Here is a 17,826-nt window from a genome sequence, read left to right on the forward strand (position 1 = left end):
AAAGAAATTTCTCCTCATCTCTGTCTGAAGGGATGTCCTTCAATTCTGTGCCTTTGGTCCTAGACTCTCCCGCTACTGGAAACATCCTCTTTGTGCCCACTCTATCTAGGCCTTTCAGTATCTGGTAGGTTTCACCGAGATCCCCCTTCCTTCATTCTTCTAAACTCCCTCTTTTCCCTCCCTCCTACCTGCTCACATTGAGTGTGATCCAAGTACAGGGTGCTGCGGGTGAACTGGGCCTCTGCCCGTCCTGGGACGGAAAGGGGCCGGAGTTGGAAAGCGAGGTCTCCAGGACTTGCACCCGTCCAGGCAGATCACTGGGGCAACCACGTCTGCATCTGGACGGGCTCAAATGTGAGACTGGATTCTCTGTGATTGGGCTCTCGTTGTAACATCACACTGGGTACAGAGGGGTTTAAAATACATTATCTAAAAATGGATCGGCCTGTCCTCTTGAATCAAGGCTGCGGGGCCCAGGCCTGAGAGCATATCAAACCAGCAGGGCCCAGGCCCGAGAGTTTATCAAACCAGCAGGGCCCAGGCCTGAGAGCATATCAAACGAGCGGGGCCCAGGCCCAAGAGCATATCAGACCAGGAGGTCCCAGATCCGAGAGTGAGGAACAACCCAAGGCTTGGCCAATTTAAGTGCAGGGCAAGACTGAAAAGGTCAGGGTGTCGGGGCTGGTGTTCAGCTCACTGCTCCCTGAGGTTTACTTGTCTCTGTGCTGAACTGAGGCTGTGGCCTGCAACTAACAGGCTCCTGGACCGGCTGCAGTGATGACTGGCTTTGTGGCTGTGGACTCACTTTCGTGAACTTCAGATCTGAATGTGATTTTATTGTTTGCATGATCTTTTCCTGCACACTGGGTGTTTGACGGTCCTGTTTAAATGGGTTCTGTTATGCTTCCTTGTTTTGTGGCTGCCTGCAAGGAGACAAAGCTTAAGGTTGTATGTAGTACACATACTTCGATAATAAATGTACTTTGAACTTCAAAGGGCCTCAGTAACGTCCATGTAAATGGAAACCTCTCTTTCCCAGGTAGGATGATGACAAAGCCTTTCCACTCGACTCCTGCCATGCTCAACGTCCCAGCCAAGAATTCCTACAGAATGGTGATCTTGGGCGCCTCCAAAGTGGGGAAGTCGTGCATAGTGTCGCGCTTCCTCAACAGCAGGTTTGAGGAGCTCTACACTCCCACTATTGAAGACTTCCACCGCAAGGTTTACAACATCCGGGGTGACATCTATCAGCTGGACATCCTCGACACCTCCGGCAACCACCCCTTCCCTGCCATGAGGAGGCTGTCCATCCTGACAGGTGGGTCTGGGCGGGGGCTGTGGGGCTGGGAGCGACCGCGGAGACAGCAGGGAGGGAGGAGCAAGTGGTGGGGAAGGAGGGAGGAAACGGAAGGAGAGAAAGAGAGGTTAAGAGATAGAAAGAGGGAATGAAGATGGAAAGGAACTTATTAGAGAAAAGAGGGACAGGATAGATAGAGCATGTTGGTGAAAAAGAGCAGGGAGTTTAGGGGAGAGAGAGGGGGCAGAGTCTGATGGACACAATTAAAAAAAGGAAATAGTATAGTGGAGAGAGAAAGAGAGAAGGAAAGAGGGAGTGACAGAGAGAAAGCGAGCAAGAGAGAGAAAAAGAGAGGAGAGAAAAAGAGAAAGAAAGAGAAAGAGAGAGAGAAAGAGAGAAAAAGAGAAATAGAAAGAGAGCGAGAACGAGAGAGAAAGAGTGAGAGAAAGAGAGAGAGAGAAAGAGTGAAAGAGACAGAGAGAAAGAGAGAGAGAAAAAGAGAGAGAGAGAGAGAGCAAACAGGGGATCAAGTGGAGATGGAGGGAGGGATAGGCAGAGAGGGTAAGTACAGGAGTTGGTAGGGATGATGGCAGATATCCAGTTGGAGGGTGGGAGGGAGAGACACTGCTGTTACTGGTGCTGGCAAGGATTGGACATGTGCGAATGAACTCAGGCCACTGAGACCTGCCCCAGCTGGATCGTGGTGGAGAGATCTGGGGGGGGGGGGGGTGGAATCGGTACGGTCAACATCAGCGGCTGTTACAGCGAGGGTGAGGCTGGGCCCCCAGACGTCCCAGACAAGGTGTTCAACCCTGGAGGGGTCACAGCCTGGACTACGCACTCAGCTGTATCCTCTCCCCACCCACAACCCTACCCCCCGCTCACCACTGCTGCTGTGATGTATTCCACTCGTGAATTCATATTAACCAGGATATATTGTGCTTTCTTTTAGCTCTCACTGAGAATAACTACTACAGTCTATTTATTAACAAGTCTCTCATTTATCTTATTGATATCCACCCCTGTGTCCTGCAGGAATCCCACCGAAGGCTGACACAGACACTAGAATTACATTCCCAAGCAACCAACGGCATTCCACCCCTCAACTCTCACACTTCACGGCTCTCGCTGTTCCAGCAATCAGAGGCCATGGTAGGGCTGCGCGTTGGTTTAGGAGTCAGGGCACACCCACCGGGACCCTTCAGTCACCTTTCCTCAGCTTCCTTCGTAAATCGTGGACTTTAGCCCTTCCCAGCTGAGAACTGCTCTCAGAAACGTTCTGGACCACGCATTCTACAGTAATTACACTGTGATAATTGACAACGACCCAACACACTCATCTTGCTTAACCCACTTCCTGACTTGCGAAACTGTGAAAATGAGTAAGGTTGCTCCTGTGCACAGAAAAAAAAAACCTCTTTTATTGGTGTTGGAGATGGTTTATTATTGCCACAGGTACGGAGATGCTGTACAATAACAATAACAATGCAGAATAAAGTGGTAAAGATACAGAGAAAGTGGATGATAAAGTGCAAAATCATAATGAGGTAGAGAGTCCAACGTATCAAGCGAGAGCCACGCACACGAAATGCTGGAGGAGCTCAGCAGGCCTGGCAGTATCTATGGAAAAGAGTAAACAGTCGGCGTTTCAGGCCGGGGCTGGTGGTCGGTTCAGCAGGCTGGCAACCGGAGGGGTAGAAGTGGTCCTGGAGCCTTCTGGAAGGAGGGCTTTCTCTCAGCGCGTGGGGGAATCTCTGGAATTCTCTGCCCCAGAAAGTTGTACAGTTAGTAGGCAGCCGTTGATCCCAGGGGATTGTGGGTTTGCGCCTCTGGTGGACTGTGCCCTCTCCAGGGTGCAAGCCTGGGCAGGAAGATTTGAAGAACCAGCTGTTGCCCATGCAGTGGGTTCCCCCTCTCCACGTCACTGATGTAGTCCAAGGGAAGGGCAAGTGTCGATACAGCTTGGCACCAGTGTTGTTGCAGAGGTCGCCAGAGTGAAGTTGTGAACAACATCAAACTGCCTTAGGGACCCCGGCTCTGGATTTCTTCCTCGGGGTTTACCTCCAAAACATTTCCCATGGGTGGGTATGGCCGCAGGGCTGCAGAGGTTTAAAATCAGAGTTTTCCTTCTCCCAGGCGGGCTGATGAGCCCCACCTGCCTGAAGCAACTGGTGTTGAGGTTGCAGTTGTCCGTCTTTGACCCTTCCCTTGTCAGTAGAAACAGTTCCACCAGGCCTAGTAGATAAGCCACATGTGGAGGCCAAGAGTTGGATTTGGTTGTCAGAGGATGTTAGAGACACATGCCATTTGGAGCACTTTATAGGTGGTGGGAGCTTATCCCCACTGCCAGCCCTGGCTATGACAATCTCAGGAACCGCTGTACAGTAGAATCATCAAATACATTTGAGGTAGATTGTGAGGCCAAGAATCCATCTTATCATACAAGGGAGATGGAAGCTGTGCTTGACTGGTTGCATCAGGGGCTGGTACAGGAACAGCAATATCCGTAAATGGAAAAGACTACAGAAAGTGGTGAATCCTTTCCAGCCTGTCACAGGCAAAGCCTTCCCCACCCCGGGCACATTTACGAGGAGCGCTGCAACAAGAAAGCCACAAGGAGCCCCTCACCACCCTCCAGCCCGTGCTCTCTTCTCACTTTTACCATCGGGCAGGAGGTACAGCCTTGTGTTCCACACCACCAGCTTCAGGAACGGTTACTGCCCTACGACCATCAGGCTCCTGAAGCAGCTTGGGTAACCTCTCTCACCCCAGTGCTGAAGAGACTCCACAACCTGCGGACTCACTCTCAGCGACTCTGCAGCTCATGTTGTCAGTATTTACTGACTTGTTTGTTTGTTTATGAGTATGATTTGACCACAGTCAGACATAGGAGCAGAATTAGGCCATTCGGCCCATCGAGTCTGCTCCACCATTCCATGATAGCTAACTTATCCCCATTTTCCTGCCTTCTCACCATAACCTTCAATGCCCTGATTAATCAACCTCCGCTTTAAATATACCTGATGATCCTATTTGCAAAATCTATTGCATTTTTCTCTTTTCTTTTAAGTCCCTGCAATCAAATGAATCTCAAGGTGACGTATGCATTCTCTGGTAATAAATTTACTTTGACCTTTGAGCTGCAGTGGTGGACAGCTTTCCCGGAGGCTGCTGCGGTGAAGTGTGTAACGTAACCCAAGGTCAAGACTGAACCTCGATCACTCGAGCTATAAGGCAGCGACTCTACTTCTTGTGCCTTCCACACACCTCAGGCTGAGTCTATACCAGTCACTGGCACCTTTGAAGTCCAGTTCTATTATTGTTACACTTTTCGTTTTTCCCTTCGTTCACCTTTCTTTATCGGGGCTCATTGTGAAGGCCATATATATTGCCCTTGGACTGAGAGGACTGTGGGACCGCTTCGGAGTGTCCTCAGGAGACAACCCCGAGGCTGGGTCTGGAGTTGTATATGCACCGGTCCGGGTGAGGGTGTGGAGGACTTCTCCCCTGAAGCGAACCAGAGAGGGTTTGCTGCCGTTCTGTTGCCGCCCCTGGAGAAAAATAAACTGCAGATGCTGGAAGTGCAGGCTGGGAATGTTCTTGGCCTCACAATGAGACAAGGCAGATTGGGGACATGTCAAAGTAAGGGAAGAGAGGAGCTGCAATTATCATGGGTGACTTTAATCTGCACGTTGACTGGGCTACTTAAACCGGCAAGGGTACGAAATTGTTTATTTACTTACTTATTTGTTGAGATACAGTGCAGAGTAGTCCCTACCGGCCGCTCGAGTTGTGTTGGCCAACAAACCCTGATTTAACCCTATCCTAATGATGGGACTGGGTAGTGGGGTGGAGGTACATCTCTACCATTGTGAGTGTGAGGCACTCCTTCCCTCCACTAGCCTGCAGGTCGCTGGTGTAGCACCTGGTTAGCCCCCCACCCCCATTCAGGGTCACATGAAGCCATGGGATCAGGTGGCGGATGGTCATATGAACAGCTGGTGCATATCACAAGTCCTGGTTATGCGACCACTGACACCAGGCAGACAATCTCTGAAGAGTGTTGATAATGGCTGGGGTCGCCCGTCTTGTAAAGGCACCGCCCAGAAGAAGGCAATGGCAAACCACTTCAGTAGAAAAATATCAACTTTCCCAATGTTGACTGGGATTTCCTTAATACAACAGGCTCGGATGAAGCAGAATTTAAGTGTGTCCGAAATAGTTTACTGACACTTTATTAGATAGTTCAACAGGAGAATGGGCTGTACTTGACCCCAGTTTAGAAGATTAAACTGGGCAGATGGAGGAACTATAGATGGTGGAACACTCTGGTAACAGCTGTCATAATTCTGTACCTTTTAAGGTAGCTATTGAAAAGGGATAAGGTTGGTCCTCAACAGAAACTGGAGGAAGATGGACCCTTGACCTCACAACCTATGTTGTTATGATCTTGCACCTTATCGTTTACCTGTACTATACTCTTTTTCAGTAGCTTTAAACTTTATTCAGCATTGTTATTGTTTTACCTTGTTCTACCAGTGTAAGGATTTGTCCTGTATGAACGGTATAGACAAGTGTTTTACCGTATCGAATTGAACTGACTTTACTTCTTACATCCTTCACATACACGAGGAGTTACACCTCTGTCTGAATGTGCAAATTATAGTCATTTGTAATAAGTAGCACGTAGAGTAAGATATACAACAGAACAGTCAATATAGCTTCGAGATATAATTGTGTCAGCATGAATTAATCGGTCTGATGGCCTGGTGGAAGAAAGCTGTCCTGGAGCCTGTTGGTCCTGGCTTTAATGCTGTGGTACTGGTTCCTGGATGGAAGCAGCTGGAACAGTTTGTGGTTGGTGTCTTGGGACCTGTATACACACCTGTCACTGTAAATGTCCTGAATAGTGGGAAGTTCACATCTACAGATGCGCTGGGCTGTCCGCACCACTCTCTGCAGAGTCCTGCGATTGAGGGAGTTACAGTTCCCATACCAGGCAGTGATGCAGCCAGTCAGGATGCTCTCAATCATGCCCCTGCAGAAAGTCCTTAGGGTCTGGGGACTCATGCCAAACTTCTTCAACTGTCTGAGGTGAAAGAGGCGCTGTCGTGCCTTCGTCAGCACACAGCTGGTGTGTGACCATATCTTAGTATATGTGACAATAGTAAACCAACTCCCCAGATAAGGAGAAACTGGAGGAACAGTGACACAAGAGAGAACTTGACAAAAATAGATTTGAAGAAAATGGTTGCAGTTAAAATGACAACTGACAACCTATAATATATTATATATAAAGGGAGCTAGGACAGCTCATTCTTGTGAGGACATAAGAGGCTATGTTTTGTAACATTAAACTAATTCAAAGAAAGTCATGGGAGTCTGAGATGTGAGCCTAACTTCCAGTTTACTTTAAGCGAGGTGCGCGCATATTATGTGGTAGTGTGCTGACCTACGCAATTCACGTATTTATAACCCGTAATGATTTATTTAAATGAACAAGAACATTTATTCAAACAACATACATACAAGGTTACTCAGATATTACTGAAATATTAATTACACTACAAAAGGAAAATGGAACAAGATGAAGAAAGCTTGCGTGACTAAAGTTATTGAAAGTTTGGTCAGGGCTAAAGGCATCTAAAATCAAATGAATACCTTGAGAAATACAGAAGGTTCTGAGGAGTATTTAAAAAAGAATTTACAAGGGCAGAATACCCTTGTCATTAGATTGACCTAAGTCTTTCTTAGAGCTTATTAGGAGCAAGAGGGTGGCGTGGGAAAGAGTGGGTCCCCTTAGGGACCAAAGCAATAATCCACGTGTGGTGCCAGAGGGTGTGGGCAAGATCCTAAATGAATATGTCTCATCGGTACTCACCCGGGAGAATGGAATGGAGGAGAGTGAGTAGAGGGAGAGGTACATTAATAGTCTGCAGCGTGTCAGTATTAAGAAGGTGGAGATGTTAACTATCTCAGAATGAATAAGGGATACCCAGGGCTGGTAAAGATCTATCCTAATATGCTAAGGGAAGCGATGGAGGAACGTGACTGGGTTTAATAGACTTGTTTATAGCTACAGGCAAGTTATCAGAAGGCTGAATGATAGCTAATGTTTCTTGTTTAGTTAGGAAGGGCAACAGGCCAAGTGACTACAGCCTCACGTCAGTGGGAACAAAATGGATGGAAGATATTGACAGGGATTTATGTGCCTTTGGGGAGGAAGACACTAATCAGGGATGGTCAGCACAGCTTTATGTGAGGGCAATCCCATCTCGCTAATTAGGTGGAGATGCTTGAGAAGCCTGGTCAGAACAAGGATGGTTTCCCTGGTGCTCACTTCCCACCGCATCTCCAAGTTCACATTCCCATCTTGTCCCTCCAGTCCGTTTGTCCATCTCCTCCAACACCTTCCCCCTTCCTCTTAACACAACAGAAGATGCTCCACCTGTGATTCACCTGCACTTCCAATCTAGTGGACTAAAAACGTCGTCTCCTCCATACTTGAGAAACCAAACCAGATTAGATATTTGTTTTAGGAAACACCTCCATTCAGGCCACAGCTGAGCTTCCTGTCACTTTCACTCTCCCACCCACTCTGGCCGCTCTCTCTTCAGCCTCCCACATTGCGCCGACAATGCCCAAAATAAGGTTGAGAACAGCACCTGATCTTCTGGTCCGGGCCCGCTGTAGCTATGAAGAATTCATAGCAGAGTTCAGCTATTTCAGGTAACCAAGTTTTTACCATCTGTCCATGAACGCTGCCGGATATGTTGTCTCCTTTCTCGTCTCATAAATCAGAATCAGATTCACTTTATTGCCAGTACAGTCACACATAAATAAATGTGAACGTATGAATAGACTCAGCAATTATCAGCAGGACAAGGACATCAGGGAGGATCATTTAATGGATGCTGTGCAGGGAGTGTGAGGGTATTACACCTGAGTGGGCTTTGTTGAGAAGCTGCCTGGCTCCAGGAAAGAATCTTTGGAGATGACGTGTGGCCATAACTTATAGTAATGGTTGCCATGACAACCTGGGTCAGAGTTCACTCCACCCCTCTCCCTCTCTGTAACTTAAAGGCTGCTTGCTTTCCCACTTCCCTGGTTCTGACCTGAAACACTGACTATTCCTCTCCCCGCGATAGGTGCCAGGCCTGATGGGGGCATCTGGCACGCTGTTGTCCTGTTGTTACCTGCATTTAAAAAAAAATTCAGATATTTAACTGAATTTAAATTACACAGTTGCTGTGGTGGGATTCGAACCTGTTTATGAAATGTTGTTCGGGGCTCTGGGTCACTGGCCCTGTCCTGCCTACAAATGCTTCCTCCCACTGTTTGGAACACAGGGGCCCGTCCCCGTCTCTGGTTCCGTGCCAGTCCAGTGGGCCTGAGACAGTTCCTGAGCTATGAGTGGCTACTGCTCTCGCATCAGTTAATCTGATCGTTAAGTCGAAAAATACACAAAAATCTCTCGATATGGAAACCACACCTCCGCAGTTTTGCAGTGAACAGTATCAAAAACAGATAAGAGTGATAAAAATAGAACAATTAGTGAAAGAGAGGGGTGGGAAGGATGGGGGCAGAGGATGGAGAGGGGAGAGGGAGGGGGAGGAGGAAAGAGAGGGGAGAGAGAGAGGAGGGGAGAGAGCAGAGGGAGAGAGAGATGGGGAGAGAGAGGAGGGGAGAGGGGAGGGGAGAAAGAGGAGGGGAGGTAGAGGAGGGGAGAGAGAGGAGGGAGAGAGAGAGGAGGCGAGAGAGAGAGAGGAGGGGAGAGAGTGGAGGGAGAGAGAGAGAGGGGCAGAGAGAAGAGGGGAGAGAGGGGAGGGGAGAGAGAGAGGGGAGAGGGGGAGGGGAGAGAGAAAGGAGGGGAGAGAGTGGAGGGAGAGAGAGAGGGGGAGAGAGAGGAGGGGGGAGAGAGAGGAGGGGAGAGAGGGGAGGGGAGAGAGAGGGGGAGACAGAGGAGGGGAGAGGGAGGAGGGGAGAGAGAGAGGAGGGGAGCGAGAGGAGGGGAGAGAGAGGGGAGGGGAGAAAGGGGGAGGGGAGAGAGAGGAGGGGAGAGAGAGGGAAGAGAGAGAGGAGGGGAGAGAGGGGGCGAGAGAGGGGAGGGGAGAGAGGAAGGAGAGAGAGTGGAGGGAGGGAGAGAGGGGAGAGAGAGGAGGGGAGAGAGAGGAGGGAGAGAGAGGGGGAGAGAGAGGAGTGGAGAGAGAGAAGGGGAGAGAGAGAGGAGGGAGAGAGAGGAGGGGAGAGAGGGGGAGAGAGAGAGAGGAGAGGAGAGAGAGGGGAGAGAGAGGAGGGAGAGAGAGGAGGGAGAGAGGGAGGAGGGGAGAGAGAGGAGGGGAGAGAGAGGTAAGAGAGAGAGGAGGGGAGACAGGGGGGAGAGAGAGGGGAGGGGAGAGAGAGGAGGGAGAGAGCGGAGGAAGAGAGAGGAGGAGAGAGAGAGGTAAGAGAGAGAGGAGGGGAGACAGGGGGGAGAGAGAGGGGAGGGGAGAGAGAGGAGGGAGAGAGAGGAGGGGAGAGAGAGGAGGGGAGAGAGAGGTAAGAGAGAGAGGAGGGGAGACAGGGGGGAGAGAGAGGGGAGGGGAGAGAGAGGAGGGAGAGAGCGGAGGAAGAGAGAGGAGGAGAGAGAGAGGGGGGAGAGAGGAGGGAGAGAGAGGAGGGAGAGAGAGAGGAGGGAGAGAGAGAGGAGGGGAGAGAGGGAGGAGGGGAGAGAGAGGAGGGGAGAGAGGGAGGAGGGAAGAGAGTGGAGGGGAGAGAGAGGAGGGAGAGAGAGGAAGGGAGAGAGAGGAGGGGAGAGAGAGGAGGGGAGAGAGAGAGGAGGGGAGAGAGAGAAGGGGAGAGAGAGGAGGGGAGAGAGAGGAGGGAGAGAGAGGAGGGAGAGAGAGGAGGGAGAGAGAGAGGAGGGTAGAGAGAGGAGGGTAGAGAGAGGAGGGAGAGAGAGAGGAGGGAGGGAGAGAGGAGGGGAGAGAGAGGAGGGAGAGAGAGAGAGGAGGGCAGAGAGAGGAGGGAGAGAGAGAGGAGGGGAGAGAGAGAGAACTAGTTCAGCTGTTTGAAGGAATAAACATTTCTATGTATATAAATCAGACTTCTGAATTTAATAATGCTTTAAGAGCTCATTTGTTTGTAGAAGACCTCATAAATCAGGAATTCATAATCCGGGGTGGCCTGTACCACCTACTCAAGCACAGTCACCAGACATTCTCTGCATAGCTCAGTACAGGACAGCTCTGTGTTGGTGAAAATTGCAGTAGACGGGAGTGCGGCCACTTCGAGCAACTTTCTGGAGTTTGACAGGAAACTCAGGCCCGGGACATTTCTCCCATCATCGCCCCCACAGAGCTGAAGTTCTCCAGGTGATGTTGACAGTGAGCCCAAAACGTTCCAGTCGGGAGATTCCAACCTCACCAGTTCTCATTTACACACGGAGCTGGGATTGGGAATTCCATTCCCGCTGCACCCACGCTGTTCAGAGGGATCTATGACCTTCTACAATCTCCCAGAGCCACCCCCACGACGGCTTTGATATCACTAGCAGATTCCTGACATCTGGGCCACTGTCAGCCCACAATCCGCTGCTCGCTGTTGCGTTAGGGAGGCCGCCCCATTTAGTGCACGGCCGCCGCAGAGTGGTTGCTGGCTTCTCGGAGAGAGGCACCGAGCAGAGAGAGAGCCCTGGGGAGTCTCTACCCCAGCACCACGGCCTCCCTGAGCTCCTGGAGGCCTCGGCCCTTCAAGCAGGGACGGAACCCCCCAGAGCAGAGAGTTGCTGCTGTGGTGGAACAGTGGGCTTGAGAGAGAGAGAGCCCCTGGGCTCCATACTGAGAACCGTAAGAACTTGCCATGTGACCTGAGGGTAACAACACTAAGCTTGTGAACATAAGGAACTTCCAGCCTTTGGATCATTACAGCTTTCGGCTAGGCCTCATCCCAGTTTAGCATGACTATACCACCGTCCCACAAATCCATTATGTACCTGCACCCTTCTGCTAACCCACAGACACTGACACTAACTCGACTCCACAGTTCCTGGCGTTTCTCCAAACTTTGGCCACCGCAGATTGGGAATAGAAGATGCAGTACAGTTCCTTCGGCCCACCATGTTGTGCTGGCCTTTTAACCTACTGTAAAATCAGTCTAACCCTACCATCTGACATGACCCCCCCCCTCCATTGTTCTACAATCTACGTGCCTATCTAAGGGTTTCTTAATCTGCCTCTACCACCACTCCAGTGATCGGGCATCCTCCACTTTGTAAATAAACTTCCCAATGACATCTCCCAGTCTCCTTAATGTTATGCCCCCTATATTAGCCATTTCCAGCCTAGGAAAATGCCTCTTAACATCTTGTACATCTTTATCAATCCACCTTTCATCTTTCTTCACTCCAAAGAGAAAAGCCCCAGCTCGCTCAGTCTATTCTCATATGATATGTACTGTACTAAAACATATGAATTCATTTGATGTGACTATCATATAATCTGGTGCTGATTCACCCAAATAAACTTGCTCCAATTGTACCCAGTCCGTGCCATTGTCCACAAATGCCATCTCCCAAAATCACCACTGATGTAATATATTTATTAAGTACATTAAATAATCATTATAACTGTTTACCTGTGAAATGAAGCAATCAACTACATTCAGAAACTCTGGCTGTCCATTTGATCTATGCCTCTTATCATCTTGTACACTGTATCCAGTCACCTCCCATCCTCCCTTGCTCCAAAGAGAAAAGCCCTAAATTGTTCAGCTTATCCTATAAAAAATACTCTCTGATCCAATAGTCAAACTGGAACAGTTCAAGCTTTACCCATACTTTGACTCTATCTATACTACATGTCTCTTTCTTCCGTCCTAACTCTTTCTTCCTCCCCATCTCCCTCTCACTCCCATGAATCTTATTCCTGACTCTTACTCCTTGGGTGGGGTGATGTGAGGGACGGGAGGGTGGAACAGAATGGTGGGAGGGTGGGAGGGATGGGCCGGTAGGAGGGAAGAGACGGGGAGGGAAGGTGGGAGAGCGGGAGGGAGAGGCGGTGGCAGAGGGAGAGAGGGATGGGGAGGTGGAAGGGAGAGAGGGATGGGATGATGGGAGGGTTGAGGGGGTGAGAGTGGGGGAAGCGACAGAAGGAGGGAGGGACTGCAATGGGAGTGAGGGATGGGACAGTGGGATGGGAGATAGGAGAGAAGAGGTACAGGGAGGGACGGACTAAAGGACCAAACTTCTCTCCACACCTTGGCCACCGTGTCAACCATTGCAGTTGCCCCTACCCTACTCCAACTGCCTCAGTGACCCTCCCTCCCTCCTTCCTGTCATCCTGCAGGAGACGTGTTCATCCTGGTCTTCAGCTTAGACAGCAGAGGCTCCTTTGAGGAGGTGCAGCGACTGCGCAGGCAGATCATCGAGTGCAAGATGTGCTTGAAGGACAAGACCAAAAAGGCGATGGACATCCCCATGGCCGTGTGCGGCAACAAGGCGGACCGCACTGAGCTGCACCGCGAGGTCCTGGCCGAGGAGGGTGAGCGGCTGATCGCCGGCGATGCCAGCAGCGTCTACTTCGAGATCTCGGCCAAGAAGAACGCCAACGTGGAGGAGATGTTCCGCGCCCTGTTCAGCATGGCCAAACTCCCCCACGAGATGAGCCCCGCCCTCCACCGCAAGATCTCCGCGCAGTACTGCGAGGCTCTGCACCACAAGTCCTTCCGTCTCAAGCGGGCCAAGGAGCTGGGGGCCTTCGGCATGGTGTCGCCTCTGGCCCGCCGGCCCAGCGTCAACAGTGACCTGATGTACATCAAGGAGAAGGTGATGGGCCGTGGACAGGCTCGAGAGCGGGAGAAGTGTCTGATCCAGTGACGAGTGCCCAGGGCTGGGGCAACCCCAGTCTTGGCTCGCCCATCCGCACCTGCCCTGCCCCTCACCCCTCACCCCCAGCCCACGGGACGCCAGATTCCCACCATTGCCATGCTCGAAACAGAACCTAAACGCGCTGGCACTTTGTAAATAAATTGAAGTCCTTCCACTGAATGTCTAATTGTTTCTTAGCGGGAAGCCAATGGGGAGCCGCCGTTCAGCCACGCCCACCAGCTGGCCCCGCCCACTACTGTAACCCCACTCATTTCCCCCCACCCCGTCCATGGACCCTAACTCGTGCCCAAGATCACCTGCTAACCGTGACCCCTGCTGAACCCTGTCCACTCCCAGCCAAATCCCTCACTTTAACCCCACCCTCAGACAAACCCTGCCCACGATACCCGCTCCCGAACTCCGCTCACTGCCAAACACCACCCATCGCATATCCCCACCCATCTGCCCAGGCCCACCCACTGCTAAACCCTACCCACCACCCTTGCCTGACTGCCCACTGTCAACTAAAGCTGCCCACTCCTCAACCCCTCCCAATCCCTTCTACTAACCCCTCCCACTAGCCCCATCCTTCCTCATACCCCACCCCCCATCTAAACCTGCCTACTCCTCGGCCATTCCCATTCGCCTCACCCACTTCCCTCTCCAACATCCCGTATTTGCTCCCTCCTCCCATCTCATATGCTTTCCTGCTGCCCTGTGCCACACGCAGCCTGATTCCCCCCCCCCACTACAGAAGCCCAGCCCTGCTCTGTCTATACACAAGGCGGGTGCAAGAAGCCGGGGCGGGGGCCCATATCGTTGCTGACTAACTGGACTCTGACAGCTCACACTCGTACTTCAGTCACCCCTTTTGTCCTCGTGCACACAGACCTGTCACCAAACTGCTCTGCTCAAGTTCGTCGATTTTTATACAGATATGGATCTAATGGAAACTGTGTACACCATCGAATCTCATTATTTACATATATAAACACCAATCATAATGCACTTGTCTGCCCATAGCCTCCCATACGACCATAATGAGGGAAAACTCAGGCTGGAGGAGCAACATCTCATTTTCCGTCCGGGTAGCCTCCAACCTGACGGCATGAACATTGATTTCCAGCAATTTCTCCCCTTCCCTCCTCTCTCTTGCCATTCCCCGTACTGGATACCCTCTCACCCCTTCTCTTCTCGTCACCTGCCCATCGCCTCCCTCTGGTTCCCCTCCTCCTTCCCAAAGTTCCCTGGTCCACTCTCCCCTCCTATCAGATTCCTCCTTCTTCAGCCCTTTGCCCCTTCCACCTATCCCCTCCCAGCTTCTTACTTCGCCCCCTCTCCCACTCACCACCCACCCACCTATCATCTGCCAACTTGTAATCTTTGCCCTAGCCCCACCTCCCCGGAACTTTTTATTCTGGCTTCTGCCCCCTTCCTTTCCTGATGAAGAGTCTTGACCCAAAAAAATTGACTGTTTATTCCTCTCCATAGATGCTGCCTGACCTGCTGAGTTTCTCCAGCCTTTTGTATGTATGGCTCAAGATTTCCAGCATCTACAGAATCTATTGTGTTTACATATTTCAGGTGTTAGTAACCAATAAAATCTACATGTTAAAGACCAAAAATACTTTAGAATTAGTAAAATAACTTTTCAGTGGCTAGTAAAAGCCAACAAGCTTTCATTAGTATTCTTATTTGGTCCGGGTATGTCTGGTGACCTTGGTTCTCAGGACTGAACAAAGACACTGTGCAAAGTTTAGCTGGATCTAAGCTTTGAACTTAGATTGGGCAGCCATGTTCAGATTGGGCGGCCATGTTTAGATTGGGCGGCCATGATTAGCTTGGGCGGCCATGTTCAGATTGGGCGGCCATGTTTAGATTGGGCGGCCATGTTTAGATGGGGCGGCCATGATTAGCTTGGGCGGCCATGTTCAGATTGGGCGGCCATGTTTAGATTGGGCGGCCATGTTTAGATTGGGCGGCCATGATTAGCTCGGGCGGCCATGTTCAGCTTGGGCAGCTATGTTCAGGTTGGGCGGTCATGTTCAGCTTGGGCGGCCATGTTTAGATTGGACGGTCATGTTCAGCTTGGGCAGCTATGTTCAGCTTAGGTGGCCATGTTTAGATTGGGTGGCCATGTTCAGCTTAGGCAGCCATGATTAGCTTGGGCGACTGCACAATGTCTGCACGATATCTTTGCCCTTGCCTTGCTGCGTCTTCCACATCTGACTACAGCCTCCCGCTGCCTGCTGGTCTGTCCCCAACTGTCTGGACAGCAGTTGCTTCTTTCTCCTTCTGTGGCCCCGCGGAACCTCCTTTCATTGTCAAGGTCGCTTGTCTGGGCCCAGATCACCACACAGCAGAAGGCTCACCCGCAGGGAGACTCAGTGAAGTTTGAAGCTTTCCATGGCTCTGTGTGGAGCAATAATCTTGGGTGGGGGTGATGATGGAATGGGGGGAGTGTAGTGATGGAATGGGGGGCAGGGATGATGGGGGGATTCATGATGGAATGGGGTTTGGTGGTGGAATGGGGGTAGTGATGGAGCGGGGTAGTGATGTAATGCGGTAGTGATGGAACGGGGTTGGTGATGGAATGGGCTAGTGATGGAACGGGGTAGTGATTGAATGGGGTAGTGATGGAACGGGGTAGTGATTGAATGGGGTAGTGATGGAATGGGGTAGTGATGGAGCGGGGTAGTGATGGAATGCGGTAGTGATGGAATGGGGTAGTGATAGAATGGGGTTGGTGATGGAATGGGGTAGTGATGGAATGGGGTAGTGATAGAATGGGGTAGTGATAGAATGGGGTTGGTGATGGAATGGAGTAGTGATGGAACAGGGTAGTGATGGAACAGGGTAGTGATGGAAGCGGGTAGTGATGGAATGGGGTAGTGATGGAATGGAGTAGTGTTGGAATGGGATAGTGATGGAACGGGGTAGTGATGGAATAGGGTAGTGATGGAACGGGGTAGTGATGGAGTGGAGTAGTGATGGAATGGGGTAGTGATGGAGCGGGATAGTGATGGAACGGGGTACTGATGGAATGGGGTAGTGATGGAACGGGGTAGTGATGGAACAGGGTAGTGATGGAATGGGGTAGTGATGGAATGGGGTTGGTGATTGAATGGGGTAGTGTTGGAATGGGGTTGGTGATGGAATGGGGTAGTGATGGAATAGGGTAGTGATGGAACGGGGTAGTGATGGAATGGAGTAGTGTTGGAATGGGATAGTGATGGAACGGGGTAGTGATGGAATGGGGTAGTGATGGAATGGGGTAGTGATGGAGTGGGGTAGTGATGGAACAGGGTAGTGATGGAACAGGGTAGTGATGGAATGGGGTAGTGATGGAATGGGGTAGTGATGGAATGGAGTAGTGTTGGAATGGGATAGTGATGGAACGGGGTAGTGATGGAATAGGGTAGTGATGGAACGGGGTAGTGATGGAGCGGGGTAGTGATGGAACAGGGTAGTGATGGAATGGGGTAGTGATGGAATGGGGTAGTGATGGAACAGGGTTGGTGATTGAATGGGGTAGTGTTGGAATGGGGTTGGTGATGGAACGGGGTAGTGATGGAATGGAGTAGTGTTGGAATGGGATAGTGATGGAATGGGGTAGTGATGGAATGGGGTAGTGATGGAATGGGGTAGTGATGGAGTGGGGTAGTGATGGAACAGGGTAGTGATGGAACAGGGTAGTGATGGAATGGGGTAGTGATGGAATGGGGTAGTGATGGAATGGAGTAGTGTTGGAATGGGATAGTGATGGAACGGGGTAGTGATGGAATAGGGTAGTGATGGAACGGGGTAGTGATGGAGTGGAGTAGTGATGGAATGGGGTAGTGATGGAACGGGGTAGTGATGGAACAGGGTAGTGATGGAATGGGGTAGTGATGGAATGGGGTAGTGATGGAACAGGGTTGGTGATTGAATGGGGTAGTGATGGAATGGGGTAGTGTTGGAATGGGGTAGTGACGGAATGGGGTAGTGATGGAACGGGGTAGTGATGGAACGGGGTTGGTGATGGAATGGGGTTGTGACGGAATGGGGGTAGTGATGGAATGGGGTAGTGACGGAATGGGGGTAGTGATGGAATGGGGTAGTGATGGAACGGGGTAGTGATGGAATGGGTTAGTGATGGTGAGGGATTAATGATGGAATGGGGTAGTGATGGAACGGGGTAGTGATGGTGGGGGATTAATGATGGAATGGGGGTAGTGATGGAACGGGGTAGTGATGGAATGGGGGTAGTGATGGTAGGGGATTAATGATGGAATGGGGGTAGTGATGGAACTGGGTAGTGATGGATTGGAGTCAGGGATGGTGGGGGATTAATGATGGAATTGGGGTAGTGATGGAACGGGGTAGTGATGGAATGGGGTAGTGACGGATTGGGGTCAGGGATGGTGGGGGGTAGTGATGGTGAGGATGGTGATGGTGGGATGTGTGGATGGTGGATTTGAGCTATGGCAGTGGATTTGGGCTATGACAGTGGATTTGGGAGGTGTTGGTGAAGGGGCCGTGGTGAGAAGAAGAGGGACGGCTCTGGGACAATGATGGAGGAGGCATGGGTGGACGTGCAACAAGACGGTGGTGGTGGTAGGACACTGGTGGGTTGGGACAGCAGTGGGAGTTGTGGGATGATTGTGGTGTGGGTCATAGTTGGAATGTTGGTGGGGACAATGGT

At 51.0% G+C, this 17,826-nt stretch overlaps 1 protein-coding gene across 8 annotated transcripts in view; it reads left to right on the top strand.

Annotated features, from left to right (window-relative positions):
* The window catches only part of LOC140204887 (GTP-binding protein Rhes-like), a 57,752-nt gene extending 42,968 nt beyond the window's left edge, over positions 1 to 14,784 (top strand). For 4 of the 8 annotated variants that reach the window (XM_072271798.1, XM_072271794.1, XM_072271799.1 and 1 more), the window contains exons 2-4: positions 1,044 to 1,318; positions 2,333 to 2,449; positions 12,622 to 14,784. In XM_072271798.1, the coding sequence (XP_072127899.1) occupies positions 1,045 to 1,318; positions 2,333 to 2,449; positions 12,622 to 13,151 (921 nt within the window). In that variant the 5' untranslated portion in view covers position 1,044 and the 3' untranslated portion in view covers positions 13,152 to 14,784. Of the gene's footprint in view, positions 1 to 1,039; positions 1,319 to 2,332; positions 2,450 to 12,621 lie in introns of all 8 variants that reach the window. The other 4 variants (XM_072271797.1, XM_072271796.1, XM_072271795.1 and 1 more) reach the window with 2 other exon arrangements.
* The last annotated feature ends 3,042 nt before the right edge of the window (positions 14,785 to 17,826 follow it).

Source organism: Mobula birostris, chromosome 11 (genome assembly GCF_030028105.1).
Source record: "Mobula birostris isolate sMobBir1 chromosome 11, sMobBir1.hap1, whole genome shotgun sequence".
In the NCBI taxonomy this organism is placed as follows: Eukaryota; Metazoa; Chordata; class Chondrichthyes; order Myliobatiformes; family Myliobatidae; genus Mobula; species Mobula birostris.